Source organism: Mobula hypostoma, chromosome 7 (assembly GCF_963921235.1).
Source record: "Mobula hypostoma chromosome 7, sMobHyp1.1, whole genome shotgun sequence".
NCBI classification, from domain to species: Eukaryota; Metazoa; Chordata; class Chondrichthyes; order Myliobatiformes; family Myliobatidae; genus Mobula; species Mobula hypostoma.
In genome coordinates this window covers 117,712,193-117,725,476 of record NC_086103.1, presented here as the reverse complement: position 1 = coordinate 117,725,476, position 13,284 = coordinate 117,712,193, and the positions used below count along the sequence as shown (strand labels likewise).

The window sequence follows — 13,284 nt, the reverse complement described above, 5'->3', positions numbered from 1 at the left end:
AGCTACCACCTGAGGTCCACCAAGAGTCCAGCCTCATTTTGGATATAACGAAGTTGACCTAGAAAATTTATTACTAATCCTCTTCCTTTGTGAAATAAATAGCCAACTTGCAATTCTTTGCAATTAATGCTGGATTGCAAATTATAGCTAATAAACTGTTTCAAATCAGATTCCAAAGAAATGCACTATGACTCAGGAGTGGCCTTTATTCATAGAGTAAAGGACTTCAGGATGTGGAATGAGTCTTTGCACCTGTTTCAAGTCAATAATGTAAAGGGCAGAAAATGCTCTGGTAAACCATTTGTTCCCTCCATTTAAAAGAACACTTCAATAGTTTCCTCATCCTAATTCATGATTAAGCTTACCTCGCATTTTGAATTTTGGTGGATTTAAGGCATTTAGTGGTGGGTGATAATATAGCGAATTCTTGCATGAAATGCTATGTCCTGGAATGCCATGGTTCTCCTCATGCTAAACTCAGATGGGAATTGTGTATCTATGGATATGCAAAGGTCACTCAGCCATGCTTTACCTTTGAAAAGCAAGTTACCTTTTGTGTTAAGGAGCCATTAGTTGGTTGTTGGGAGCTGTGCTTCATTCCATTGGATTTCACTTTTGGTCCTTAAGGGTCCTCTTTCCTGGAATCTCAGCACACTTGAAATTTATCAACTACACAGTCTCTATACAATATCCAATAAATTCACTGGAATGACTAGAATATGCCCATCAACATTCCCAAGGTTAATATCCCAGGACTGAAGCTCTAGATGTATTTGATTGGTTACATTGCCCATATGCCCTACACCAAGTTCCAAAACAGACTATCTAATCCAGGCACTGACATTACCAGGCAGACAGAGAAAAAGATTCAACGATTTGTCTCATGACAATTGTCCTTCAAGAGCTCCTTGATAAACATCTTCATAAAATAATTATTTATCATAAGTACCTGATGCCAAATGATAATAGTTTAACTGGTCATACATTGTCATGTAACAATCTCATTTCGGTTGGTTTTAGAAACCATAGAAAAACTACAGCACAGAAACAGGCCTTTTGGCCTTTCTTGGCTGTGCTGAACCATTTTCTGCCTAGTCCCACTGACCTGCACACGGACCATATCCCTCCATACTCCTCCCATCCATGTATCTGTCCAATTTATTCTTAAATGTTAAAAAAGAATCCACATTTACCACCTCGTCTGGCAGCTCATTCCACACTCCCACCACTCTCTGTGTGAAGAAGCCCCCCCTAATATTTCCTTTAAACTTTTCCCCCCTCACCCTTAACCCATGTCCTCTGGTTTTTTTTTCCCCTTGCCTCAGTGGAAAAAGCCTGCTTGCATTCGTTCTATCTATACCCATCATAATTTTATATACCTCTATCAAATCTCCCCTCATTCTTCTACACTCCAGGGAATAAAGTCCTAACCTATTCAACCTTTCTCTGTAACTGAGTTTCTCAAGTCCCACAACATCCTTGTAAACCTTCTCTGCACTCTTTCAACCTTATTAGTATCCTTCCTGTAATGTGATGACCAAAACTGAACACAATACTCCAGATTCGGCCTCACCAATGCCTTATACAACCTTATCATAACATTCCAGCTCTTATACTCAATACTTTGATTAATAAAGGCCAATGTACCGAAAGCTCTCTTTATGACCCTATCTACCTATGATGCCACTTTTAGGGAATTTTGTATCTGTATTCCCAGATCCCTAACTAACCTCCCACGCGGGACCTTGTCAAAGGCCTTATTGAAGTCCATGTAGACAACATCTACTGCCTTCCCTTTAGCAGAACATAGAACAGTACAGCACAGGAACAGACCCTTCAGCCCACAATGTTGTGCCGAACCAGCTAAAAAGTAAATCAAAAATCCCCTAAAACTAATCCACCCTACCTACACAATGTCCATATCCATCTTTTTTCCTCATATTCATGTGCCTATCCAAATGTCTTTTAAAAGTCTCTAATGTATTTGCCTCCACCACCAAACCAGGCAGCGTATTCCAGGCATCCACCACTCTCTGAGCAAAAAATTTACCCCTCACATCCCCTTTCAACCTATGTCCTCTCATCTTCAATGCATGCCCTCTGGTGTTAGACATTTCTACCCTGGGAAAAAGATACTCTGTTGACTCTATCTATGCCTCTCATAATCTTATAAACCACTATCAGGCTTCCCCTCAACCCCAGCTGCTCCAAAGAAAACAATCTTGGTTTACTTGGTTTTAGACTTTCAATCAAATTATACCGTAAACAAAATTAATTTTTACAACCACAATCTAACATATGCTTATTGGACTCCAATCTGCAAGTACTGTGAAAAAGCAAATAGCATTTCCAATGGACATTTTTAACTTTGAAACCATTTATTACAATTATCTTGTTACACCAATAAAAGTTGACAATTCTAATTAAGACATTTACCAGAGTAAACATTATTTAAAATGTTCCAAAAATATTTCATTTTAATATTCCAACATATTAAATAATTTGTAAAAGAGTTCATGAAATACAGTGCATTCTGATTAATTGGGCCATTGCTTAATCAAAGCAGTCGCTAATTTGGGACAACTCTTAAAGAACAAAAACTAATTGGGAAATGAGCCAGGATTCCCTTCATTTATTTGGGACAATATGCCACTTAATTGGGGAAGAAGATTATTGCCAAACAGTTTCTAACTAACGTCAGATGCATACAACAGATGCTGTTAGATACAACACTGTGCTTTGAGCAAACTTTTTAAATACCATTAGCTGTATGTGTTTGTTTTCAAAAAGCAACATTTTTTGTCACTGATAGTTGGTGAGAAATAAGCTGTAAGGCAATTCAGAACTGTTAGCCTCACTGTGGTTTCAACATACAGGCTGGGAGATGTCAAACAGCCGGGAGTGAAAATGAAATGATTTCACTACTTGAACAAGTTAGAAACTATGAAGAATTTGAAGGTATTGACAATCGCTTTGAATGTTACAATGAAAATGAAGATGTGGAGGTTGCAATCGTTGACAGCATTGGATGAAGGCAGTCTATTATCTGCATTAGGTGTCTACACTGATTTTGTTCATTTACAATCAATCAAAAAAACATGGCAGCATAATTCCTCTGTTGATAACTGTAGGGAATACACAGTTTTATAGTACTGTAGTAGTATTGGTAGTGTACTAATTTGTTCTGTATTTCATTTAAGTTCATAATTTTTCACTCATTTTGTCTTTTGCATACCCTTTTAAGTATTGTGATAAAACTTTGGCTAATTGGACCAGCTGCTTAATTGGGTCAAAATGTACCAGTCCTAAAGTGTCCCAATAAACCAGAATCCACTGTATTAGATACAGTGTACTTTACCTGCAATAGTACACTATTACTACATTACAGGGTCTATGGAGACCAAGAGTTTATTTAATTAATCAGGTCAACAGTATGCAGCATGATTGTGACAATCTTTCCTTGAACCCCAACATCTCAAGTAAATATTTTAATAGAGTAATGCAGGGAAACAGTCGAGCTTGTGCTTGCTTATAATGAAGCCCTTCAAGAAAAAAACAATCATAGCCCATGATTTTGAAGTATACCTGAAAGCATTTTTACTCTGGTCAGCATTTTCCTGATATGACAAGATAATGTGTTAACATTGAAGGAAATGATGTGAAATCTCGCTGGCAGTTTTAGAATCAAAATGATTCTTGTTAGGAAAAAAGAGAAGAATGCAAATACTATTCAGGAGGAATCAAAATACAATAACATAGTTTAATAATTTCATGTTATTTTGTACTTGTTATTAGTGAAAGTTGTTCCAGCATTAGGGTTTAGGAATTCTAAAAAAAATAAACATATTGTTGTTGAGCTTTAACTCTGCACTAAGCCACAGCAATGTGGCACAGCTACAGGTCCTATGGCCCAACGAGTCCATGCAAACCATGATGCCCACCCAGCTTGTCCCACCTTCCTGAGTTTGGATCATTTCCCTCTAAGACTCGCTCCTCCATGTTCCTATGTGAGTGCTTCTTAAATAATACTAATGTAACTGCCTCAGCCACTTCTTCTGGCAGCTTGTTCCATATACTCACCACCTCTGAGAGAAAAATTTGCCCATCAGGTTCCATTTAAAATGTTCCTCCCTTGTCATGAATCTGTGCCCCTAGTTTTGGACTCCTCTATCCTGGGGAAAAGACTGTTACCATGCACTTATCTAAGCTTCTCATAATTTTCAACATCTCTATAAGGTTGCCCCTCATCTCCTAAGTTCCAAAGAATAAAGCTCTAGCTGACCAACTTCTTCCTCTTACTCAGGCCCCTATTCTTGGCAAGACCCTCAGAAATCTTTTTTTTTTGCACTCCTTCCATTTTAGTCAAACTCTTCCTATAACAGGGTGACTAGAACTGTACACAGAACTCCAAGTGCGGCCTTCCCAACAACTTATACAATCTCAAGCCCTACGCTCACTGCCCTGACTGATGAAGGCCAGTGCGCTAAATGCCTTTTCACTTCCCCATCTACCCGTGACATTACTTTCAATGAATGATGCACTTTTTCTTGAGTCTGTCTGTTCCATCACACTCTCTAGTGTCCTATCATTCACAGTATAAGTACTATGTTGGTTTGCCTTTCCAAGTTGTATCACTTCAAGCTTCCCTGCATTTAAATCCATTTTCTAAACTCAGCACACTTCCCTAATTGTTCAAGATCCCCTTGTAATCTAGGATAATCTTCTTCACCATCAATGATACCTCTTAATTTTGTGTCATTGGCAAACTTACTGATTAAGGCATTTGTAACCAAATCATATATATATACTACAGATTCCAATACCAACCCCTGCAGTAGACCACTAGATACTGGTCTCTATTCTGAGAAACAGCTTTCAGCCAGCACTCTCTGCTTCCTACTTTCAAGCCAATTTTGAATCCACCTAACTAGCTCTGCCTGGATTCCATGGGACCTACCCTTCCTACCCTTTCCGACTGGTCTACTATACAGGATCTTGTCTAAGATCTTGCTAAATCCAAACAGACAACATTCACTGCCCTACCCTCACCCAGCTTTTTGGTTACCTCTTCAAATAAAACTCTACAAGGTTTGTCAAATATGATTTTCCACACACAAAGCCACACTAACACCTCCCAATCAGACTCTGCTGACAGGTCCTATTCCTCAGAATTCCCTCCAGTAACCTCTGCACTAATAATGTCAGGCAGACTGGCCTGGAACATTTTAATTTTACATGTGAAATATAAATTTGCAAAAAAAATTACATTGAATTCCACATATCACTTATTATCTCAAATCAAAGAAAATTAGTTATTCCATAATCCAATTATACCTGATATCATTGAGTGTAATTGTAAATGAGTTTCAGTCGCAGGTGCTAAAAGACAGTAAAAGGACTGAACAATATTTTCACACTGTTTTAACAATATTGGATTGAATTTCTCACAAATTTTCTCCATACAGTGCTTTCTTTCCAGTTGTGCTTTCCTGTTAGGCATTGTGGCTGGCAGTGAGAGGTCAGCTTCCACTGTAAATATAGAAACATAGAAAATAGGTGCAGGAGTAGGCCATTCGGCCCTTCGAGCCTGCACCGCCATTTATTATGATCATGGCTGATCATCCAACTCAGAACCCAGCCTTCCCTCCATACCCCCTGACCCCTGTAGCCACAAGGGCCATATCTAACTTCCTTTTAAACATAGCTAATGAACTGGCCTCAACAGTTTGCTGTGGCAGAGAATTCCACAGATCTGGTAGGTCTACTAGAAGATCAGCAAACAGGCTGAACTCAGATAAATTCTGAGAGGCATTGCGTAGGGCAGAATTTCTGTCTGTCTGTCTCACTCATGATTCCCAACATCAATAGGGATTACCTGTCTTGGAAGTTTCTGCCTGTTGGTGCAAGTACCTGGACCAGGAACACCTGGACCTGGACCAGAGAATAAAATGGGATTAGTGTTAATTAATAGAGTCGGTTACTTGATGGTCAGAATAAATTTAGTGGGTCAAAAGACCTGCTTCCATGCTATATGACCCTGTGATTCTTTGTAATGCTATAATGCCTCATTTAGATCAGGAAGTACTCCTGATGACATTGTTACTTTATTCTTTGCAGGAATTATCTCAAATTCTTAACCTCTCCTTGTTTCGTGGACCTCATTGAGGAGTCTACACTCCATTTCTAGTGTACAGATTGTGGTATTGGTTTAAGATAAGCCAAGAACAATCTTGCTGGGGTGTGACGACAATATGCAAGGTACATGTGATTATTTAAAGGGTGTTATAACTTATGTCACAGCATGGGCAGTGAAGGAAAGTCACTGGTTACCCTGCTCATCAGTTTGGGTGGAAACAGGATGTTCTGTTCCTGCACACTAGCAGCTTGGTGGTAGATCCCCCGAGACTACTCTTTCTGGCTCTTCTTCCACCAAGGTCTCTACACCTTGGCTCGTGGCTCTTTCTCTGCCTGCAGTTCCACTCACACACCATCGCTGCAAGTTGGCAAACGGCTTTTCTACAATTATAACTGAAGCCCTGAGCAAATGTTGTACTGTAACAGCTAGGAGGAAACTTAAAATCACCAACCAAAGATCTGCCTGAAGATGGCAGAGAAGCCCTGGCATAGTCTCCTCACTGATAACTGTGGGTGCTTTTCAGAATGAACAAGTGCAACAGTTCTAAAGGTCAAGTCAACAGTAATTATCATCAATTAACACTGTAAAGAAGTTAAACATAATTGCCTCCTTAAACCACATTACCTTATTTCTGAACTTGCTGAACTTGAGAGAAGTTTCCACACACACAAATTCAGAATTACCAGCCCTCAGATAAGATTTAAATACTTACATCTGCTGTATAACACCATTTCTGCAGCATCAATGAGCCATAAATACACAAATACAATTAAGTTTCATTCTATAGTGTAATGTAATCAAATATAAACTAATAAATTTTATACTCATTTTCAGAAAACTGTATTTTCCTTACTCATTGCCATTTTTGTTGAATTTAATTTTCTAGTGCATAGTTCACGTACTTTATTAAATTTTATCTTGCATCAATAACAGCAGCTTACCACAAGTAGGATTTTAAATTAATGAAAGGGACAGAAAACTGCGGTTTCCTATTAAAGATTAGAGTTTGAAGGATTTGTTGATGACTTTGCATAATATTCACATTTTCTTATCCTTATTTGTATCTTTAAAATATATCCAAGGCTAAGGTGGGACAAGGTCATTATCAATGGCATAAATATTACCAAAATGAAATAAAGTTCCTCAATAAAGTCCATTCCTCAGATCCAGGATCAACTATTGCCTGTTCTCCCTCTGAATCTAGATCTCCTATCCTTTGTTCCATTCTTTCATTCCAGATTTAGAATCGCTTATTTCATCTCATGGTTGTCAAAGTGCTTCACAGAATTTTATTTTGGGGAAGATGGCAGAAAATGGTATCAGTGCAACACATTTTCAATCATGCAAAACCTTAAATGTGTCAATCATTTCCCATTGTGTTTATTGCTGTGTTGGTAAACTGCCAATGTCCTTGGGTTCCGACGTAACCAACATTAACGGCTATTGTAGAAAAATTTAGGCCTCTATGCACAATTTGCTGAGTGGAATCCTTGTGTTTATGCCTTATGCATATATTAAATTTCTACAAATAGCACAAGTCACAAACATAAATATGAAGTAAACTTCTGATGCAAATGCCAGTTCCAAGAAACTTTTTGGTTTTGATTCACATTATCAAATACCCATCTTACAGGTTCCTTACCTCAGCATAGCTCATCCAAAAGAACCCAAAGCAGAACCTAAGCATCTCCCAATAAGAGGAGAGGATGACTGGACTGTAATACCTATATATCCAATAGCCAGTGTTCAGGAAAAAACATATGTTAAGAGAAAAAAATGTAGCCATTGGACTGAACATATTTAAACAATCATAAATAACTTACAAAGCAGCCACAACCAGATTCTCATTGACTAGCGAGTCACACATGTTAGTGTGAAAAATCACTGTAGTAGTAGTGAGGAGCATGAATACTCAAAGCAATATTTCTATTTTCATTCTATTATTTAAAAACTGTCAGTAATTTGTATCACTTCTTTGATGAGGTACTCTGCTTGTACTTTTTCTTCATGAGGTTGAAATATTGCCCCAAGAACCCAGTCCTGTTGAATTGATATTGATGAGAGGATTAGTAGTGAGTTCCATCACTGAGGCTGTGTCTGGATAAATGATTTCTACAATAGTCACGTATGTTCCAGTCACAAAGCCAATGATTCCAATCAGTGCTATGCAGATGTCCTTCAGAAGCAACCAAATGGAGATGCCTTCTCCAGAAAAGGTAATGATCTCCAGAAAGGGAGGGAAGATGAGGGCCAGAGCACTGCTGCTGACAGCTCCAACGAATGAAATCACTAAATCGAGTTGTGGAATTAAAATAGCTGTGGCACCTGGGTAAAAATAGAAAAAAATGTATTGAGTTTAATTAAAGAAACTACTCGATGCATAAAAACTACTTACTCTTAGTGTCTCAAAAATGAATACATTAAATGTGAAAAAGAATAAAAATAAAGCATGTTGCAGAATTAAAACATTTTCAAAGTTATACTTTCAAAGTTGGAATACTGCTTTTATTACCAGAGCAACTTGAGACCTAACTTGTAGGACTCCTACTACCTAGTGAGAAGGTTATGGAGGTGAACCAGTGGTTGTTGTTGGTTAGTTTGAAGTGTAAATAATATCACAGCTGCACTCAGAGGGGACATAAAGGAAGGCTTGTCCACTGGGTCTGTATGGATAGAAACTCATAAACAGTAAAACTGCAAACTACTCTGATGGGATTGTACTACAGAGACCCCAGTAGTCACTGGGACATTGAGGAAGAGATATGCAGACAGATTAAGGAAAATAGTAGAAACAGTAGAGTTGTTGCCATGGGGGACTTCAGCTTCCCTCATATAAACTGAGACCTTCTGCATGGAAGAGGTTTAAAGGGGCAGAATCTGGCAGGTGCATTCAGAAGGGTTTCTTAAATCGATATGTCAATAGTCCAACAAGAGGAGGGGCTTACTGGGCCTGGAGTTGGGTAATGAGCCTGGTTCGGTGGCTGACCTATCAGTGGGTGAAAAGTTAGGGGATGGTGACCCCAACTCCTTAGGTTTTAAGACAGCCATAGATAACGGTAAGTATGAACCTTGCTGGAGAGCATTAAACTGGAGCAGGGCAAATTACGAGAGCATTAGGGAGGAACTAGTGAGAGTTAATTGGGAACAGCTGATTTTTGGGTAAGTCCACATCTGACAATGTGGAGGATGTTTGCAGAGTACAAGACAGGTATGTTGCAGTCAGAAGGAATGACAAGGACGGCAAGGTAACAGAACCTTGGAGGTTAAGAGAAATGATGATTTTAGTCAAGAAGGAAAAAGAAAAATATATAAAGGCTTAGGAACATCGAATCAAACAGAGCCCTTGATAATTATAAAGAAGCCAGAAAAGAACTCAAAAAGGGGACTCAAAAAGAACTCAAAAAGGGTCCGTAGTGAATTGGCCATTTGGATTCCAAGAGGAGACATGAAAAATCTTTGGCAAGTAGGATTAAAGAGAATCCAAAGGCATTCTATACATACATCAAGAGCAAGGGGATAACTAGGAAGAGGGTGGGACCACTCAAGGATAAAGGGGGGACATTTACTTAGACGTGAAGGATGTGGATGAGGTCCTTAATGAGTACTTTACATCAGTAGTTACAAAGAAGAAGGGGGAGTTAAGTGCTGAATGTATTGATATGCAAGGGGATTTTGTAGTGAAGGAAGGGGTAGTGTTTGGTCTCTTAAGGAGCTTTTCGGAGTACCCCAGGGCCTGATGGGATATACACTAGGTTATTGAGAGAGGCAAGAGAAGAGATTGCTGGGGTCTCAACGAATGTCTTCATATCCTCTCTGGCCACAATAGAGGTCCTGAAGGTCTGGCGAGTGGCTAATATTGTTTTGTTATTTAAGAAGTGAACCAGGAATAATCCTGGAATCTATAGACCAGCGAGTCTCATGTCAGTGGTAGGGAAGTTACTGGAGAGAATTTTTAGGATTAGGATTTATTAGCATTTGGAAAATTATGACTTAATTAGGGAGAAGCAGCATGGCTTCGTGTGGGGCAAGTTGAATCTTACTAACTTGATTGAGTTCTTTGACGAGGTGACAAGGGTGATTGATGAAGGTGGAGCTATGGATGTTGTCTACATGGATTTTAGTAAGGAGTCTGACAAGCTCCCTCATAGGAGGCTTATCGAAAAGATTAAGATACATGGGGTGCGTGGTGAATTGGCCATTTTGATTCAGAACTGGCTTGCCCATAGCAGACAGGGCGTAGTGGTTGAAAGGACTTTTTCTAGCTGGAGGTCTGTGTCAGTGGTGTTCTACGTGGATCTTTATGGGGACTTCTGCTGTTTATGATGTACATAAATGACCTGGATGAAAATATACAGTAGATGGGTGGTTTAGTAAGTTTGCAGATGATATGAAGATTGGTGATGTTGTGGATGGGGCAGAAGACTGGTAAAGAATACAACAGAAGAACAGGAGATCAGTTGAACATATGGCTGAGATAGGCAGATGGATTTTAACCAGCCAAATGTGAAGAGAGCCTTTGAAAAGAGGCAGTAGACACGTTAAGAGCAAGATCCTTAATGGTGCTGATGAGAAGAAGGACCTGTGTAGCCCGCTGTATTAGTCGGGGCAATGAGTTTATAGTCAGGAAGCTCTAGTTAGGCCACATCTGGAGCACTGCATTCAGTTGTGGTTGCCCCATTATAGGAAGGCTGCTGAGGCTTTGGAGAGGGTGCAGAAGAGGTTTGCCTGAATCAGAGGACATGTGCTATAATGAGAGGTTGGACGAACTTGGGATATTTTCTTTGGTGTTGCAGAAGCTGAGCAGAGATCTGATAACGGTTTATAAAATTATGAGCGGCATTGATAGAGTAGACAAACAGTACCTTTTCCCCAGAGTTGAAATGAATAATATCAGAGGGCATGCATTTAAGGTGAGAGGGAATAATTTCAAAGGAGATGTGAGGGGCAAGAGTTTTTTTACATGGAGTGTGCTGGACGCCTGGAATGAGCTGCATGGGGTGAGGCGAGAGGCAGAAATGTTAGAGACTTTTAAGAGATGTTTAGATAGGCACATGAATGTGAGGAAAATGGAAGGATATGGGCACATTGTAGGCAGAGGGGATTAGTTACTGTAGGTTAGCCTTCTAATTACTAATTTAACTGGTTCAGCACAACTTTTTTTGGCCAAAGGGCCTGTTCCAGTGCTGTATTGTTCTATGTTCTATTTCTAAACTGGAGGTAATTTCTACATTCATTAGACTCCACATTCAGGAAGAGGCTGAAAGATGCTATTTGTGCATACCAAGTCCTGATGTGTTTCTCTGCGCAAACCATGAATAGCCATACCAATATTTTATTTGATTGGTTTCTTAACATGAACAGCGGATGCAGCTGTCAGCGTCAAACAAGAAAATCGAAGGAGTTTATCAATTTCAAGATTAGTTTGGCTGTAGAAAACAGTAAATAAGTGTATAAAGTTACCTTTGCACTCAGATGAATAGAATTGTCTGGCTATACAAAATATTGGAACAGCGACTGAACACATTGATGGTGTTGATTAAATATTATAAGGAATGGGAAGCTAGTCAAAACTGGAGCAATATTTGCCACACACATCAAAGTTGTCCAGGCAGCATCTATAGGAAGAGGTACAGTCGACGTTTCAGGCCGGGACCCTTCGTCAGGACTAACTGAAGGAGGAGCTAGTAAGAGATTAGAAAGTGGGAGGGAGAGGGGGAGATCCAAAATGATAGGAGAAGACAGGAGTGGGAGGGATGGAGCCAAGAGCTGGACAGGTGATTGGCAAAAAGGATATGAGAGGATCATGGGACAGGAGGCCTAGGGAGAAAGAAAAGGGGAGGGGGGAGAAAAAACCCAGAGGATGGGCAAGGGGTATAGTGAGAGGGACAGAGGGAGAAAAAGGAGAGAGAGAGAAAGAATGGGTGTATATAAATAAATAAATAACGGATTGGGTACGAGGGGGAGGTGGGGCACTAGTGGAAGTTTGAGAAGTCAATGTTCATGCCATCAGGTTGGAGGCTACCCAGACAGAATATAAGGTGTTGTTCCTCCAACCTGAGTGTGGCTTCATCTTGACAGTAGAGGAGGCCGTGGATAGACATATCAGAATGGGAATAGGATGTGGAATTAAAATGTGTGGCCACTGGGAGATCCTGCTTTCTCTGGCGGACAGAGCATAGATGTTCAGCAAAACGGTCTCCCAGTCTGCGTCGGGTCTCGCCAATATATAGAAGTCCGCATCGGGAGTCCCAGACGCAGTATATCACCCCAGCCGACTCACAGGTGAAGTGTCGTCTCACCTGGAAAGACTGTCTGTGGCCCTGAATGGTGGTAAGGGAGGAAGTGTAAGGGCATGTGCAGCACTTGTTCCGCTTACAAGGATAAGTGCCAGGAGGGAGATCGGTGGGGAGGGATGGGGGGGGGGACGAATGGACAAGGGAGTCGCGTAGGGAGCGATCCCTGCGGAAAGCGGAGGGGGGGGAGTGAAAGATGTGCTTAGTGGTGGGATCCCATTGGAGGGGTGGCGGAAGTTATGGAGAATTATATGTTGGACCCGGAGGCTGGTGGGATGGTAGGTGAGGACAAGGGGAACCCTATTCCTAGTGGGGTGGTGGGAGGATGGAGTGAGAGCAGATGTGCGTGAAATGGGGGAGATGCGTTTGAGAGCAGAGTTGATGGTGGAGGAAGGGAAGTCCCTTTCTTTAAAAAAAGAGGACGTCTCCTTCACTCTGCAATGAAAAGCCTCATCCTGAGAGCAGATGCGGCGGAGACGGAGGAATTGCGAGAAGGGGATGGCATTTTTGCAAGAGTCAGGGTGAGAAGAGGAATAGTCCAGATAGCTGTGAGAGTCAGTGGGCTTATAGCAGACATTGGTAGATAAGCTGTATCCAGAGATAGAGACAGAAAGATCTAGAAATGGGAGGGAGGTGTCGGAAATGGACCAGGTAAACTTGAGGGCAGGGTGAAAGTTGGAGGCAAAGTTAATGAAGTCAACGAGCTCAGCATGCATGCAGGAAGCAGCGCCAATGCAGTCGTCGATGTAGCGAAGGAAAAGTGGGGGACAGATACCAGAATAGGTTTGGAACATAGATTGTTCCACAAAGCCAACAAAAAGGCAGGCATAGCTGGGACCCATTTGGGTGCCCATG

The 13,284-nt window shown here is 40.6% G+C and overlaps 1 protein-coding gene across 2 annotated transcripts in view; it reads right to left on the bottom strand.

The window, feature by feature from the left end:
• Positions 1 to 2,386: 2,386 nt before the first annotated feature.
• Positions 2,387 to 13,284, bottom strand: part of slc36a4 (solute carrier family 36 member 4) — a 299,790-nt gene continuing 288,892 nt past the window's right edge. For both annotated transcript variants that reach the window (XM_063053867.1, XM_063053866.1), the window contains one exon: positions 2,387 to 8,461. In XM_063053867.1, coding sequence (XP_062909937.1) covers positions 8,142 to 8,461 — 320 coding nt within the window. In that variant the 3' untranslated portion in view covers positions 2,387 to 8,141. The remainder of the gene's footprint in view (positions 8,462 to 13,284) is intronic.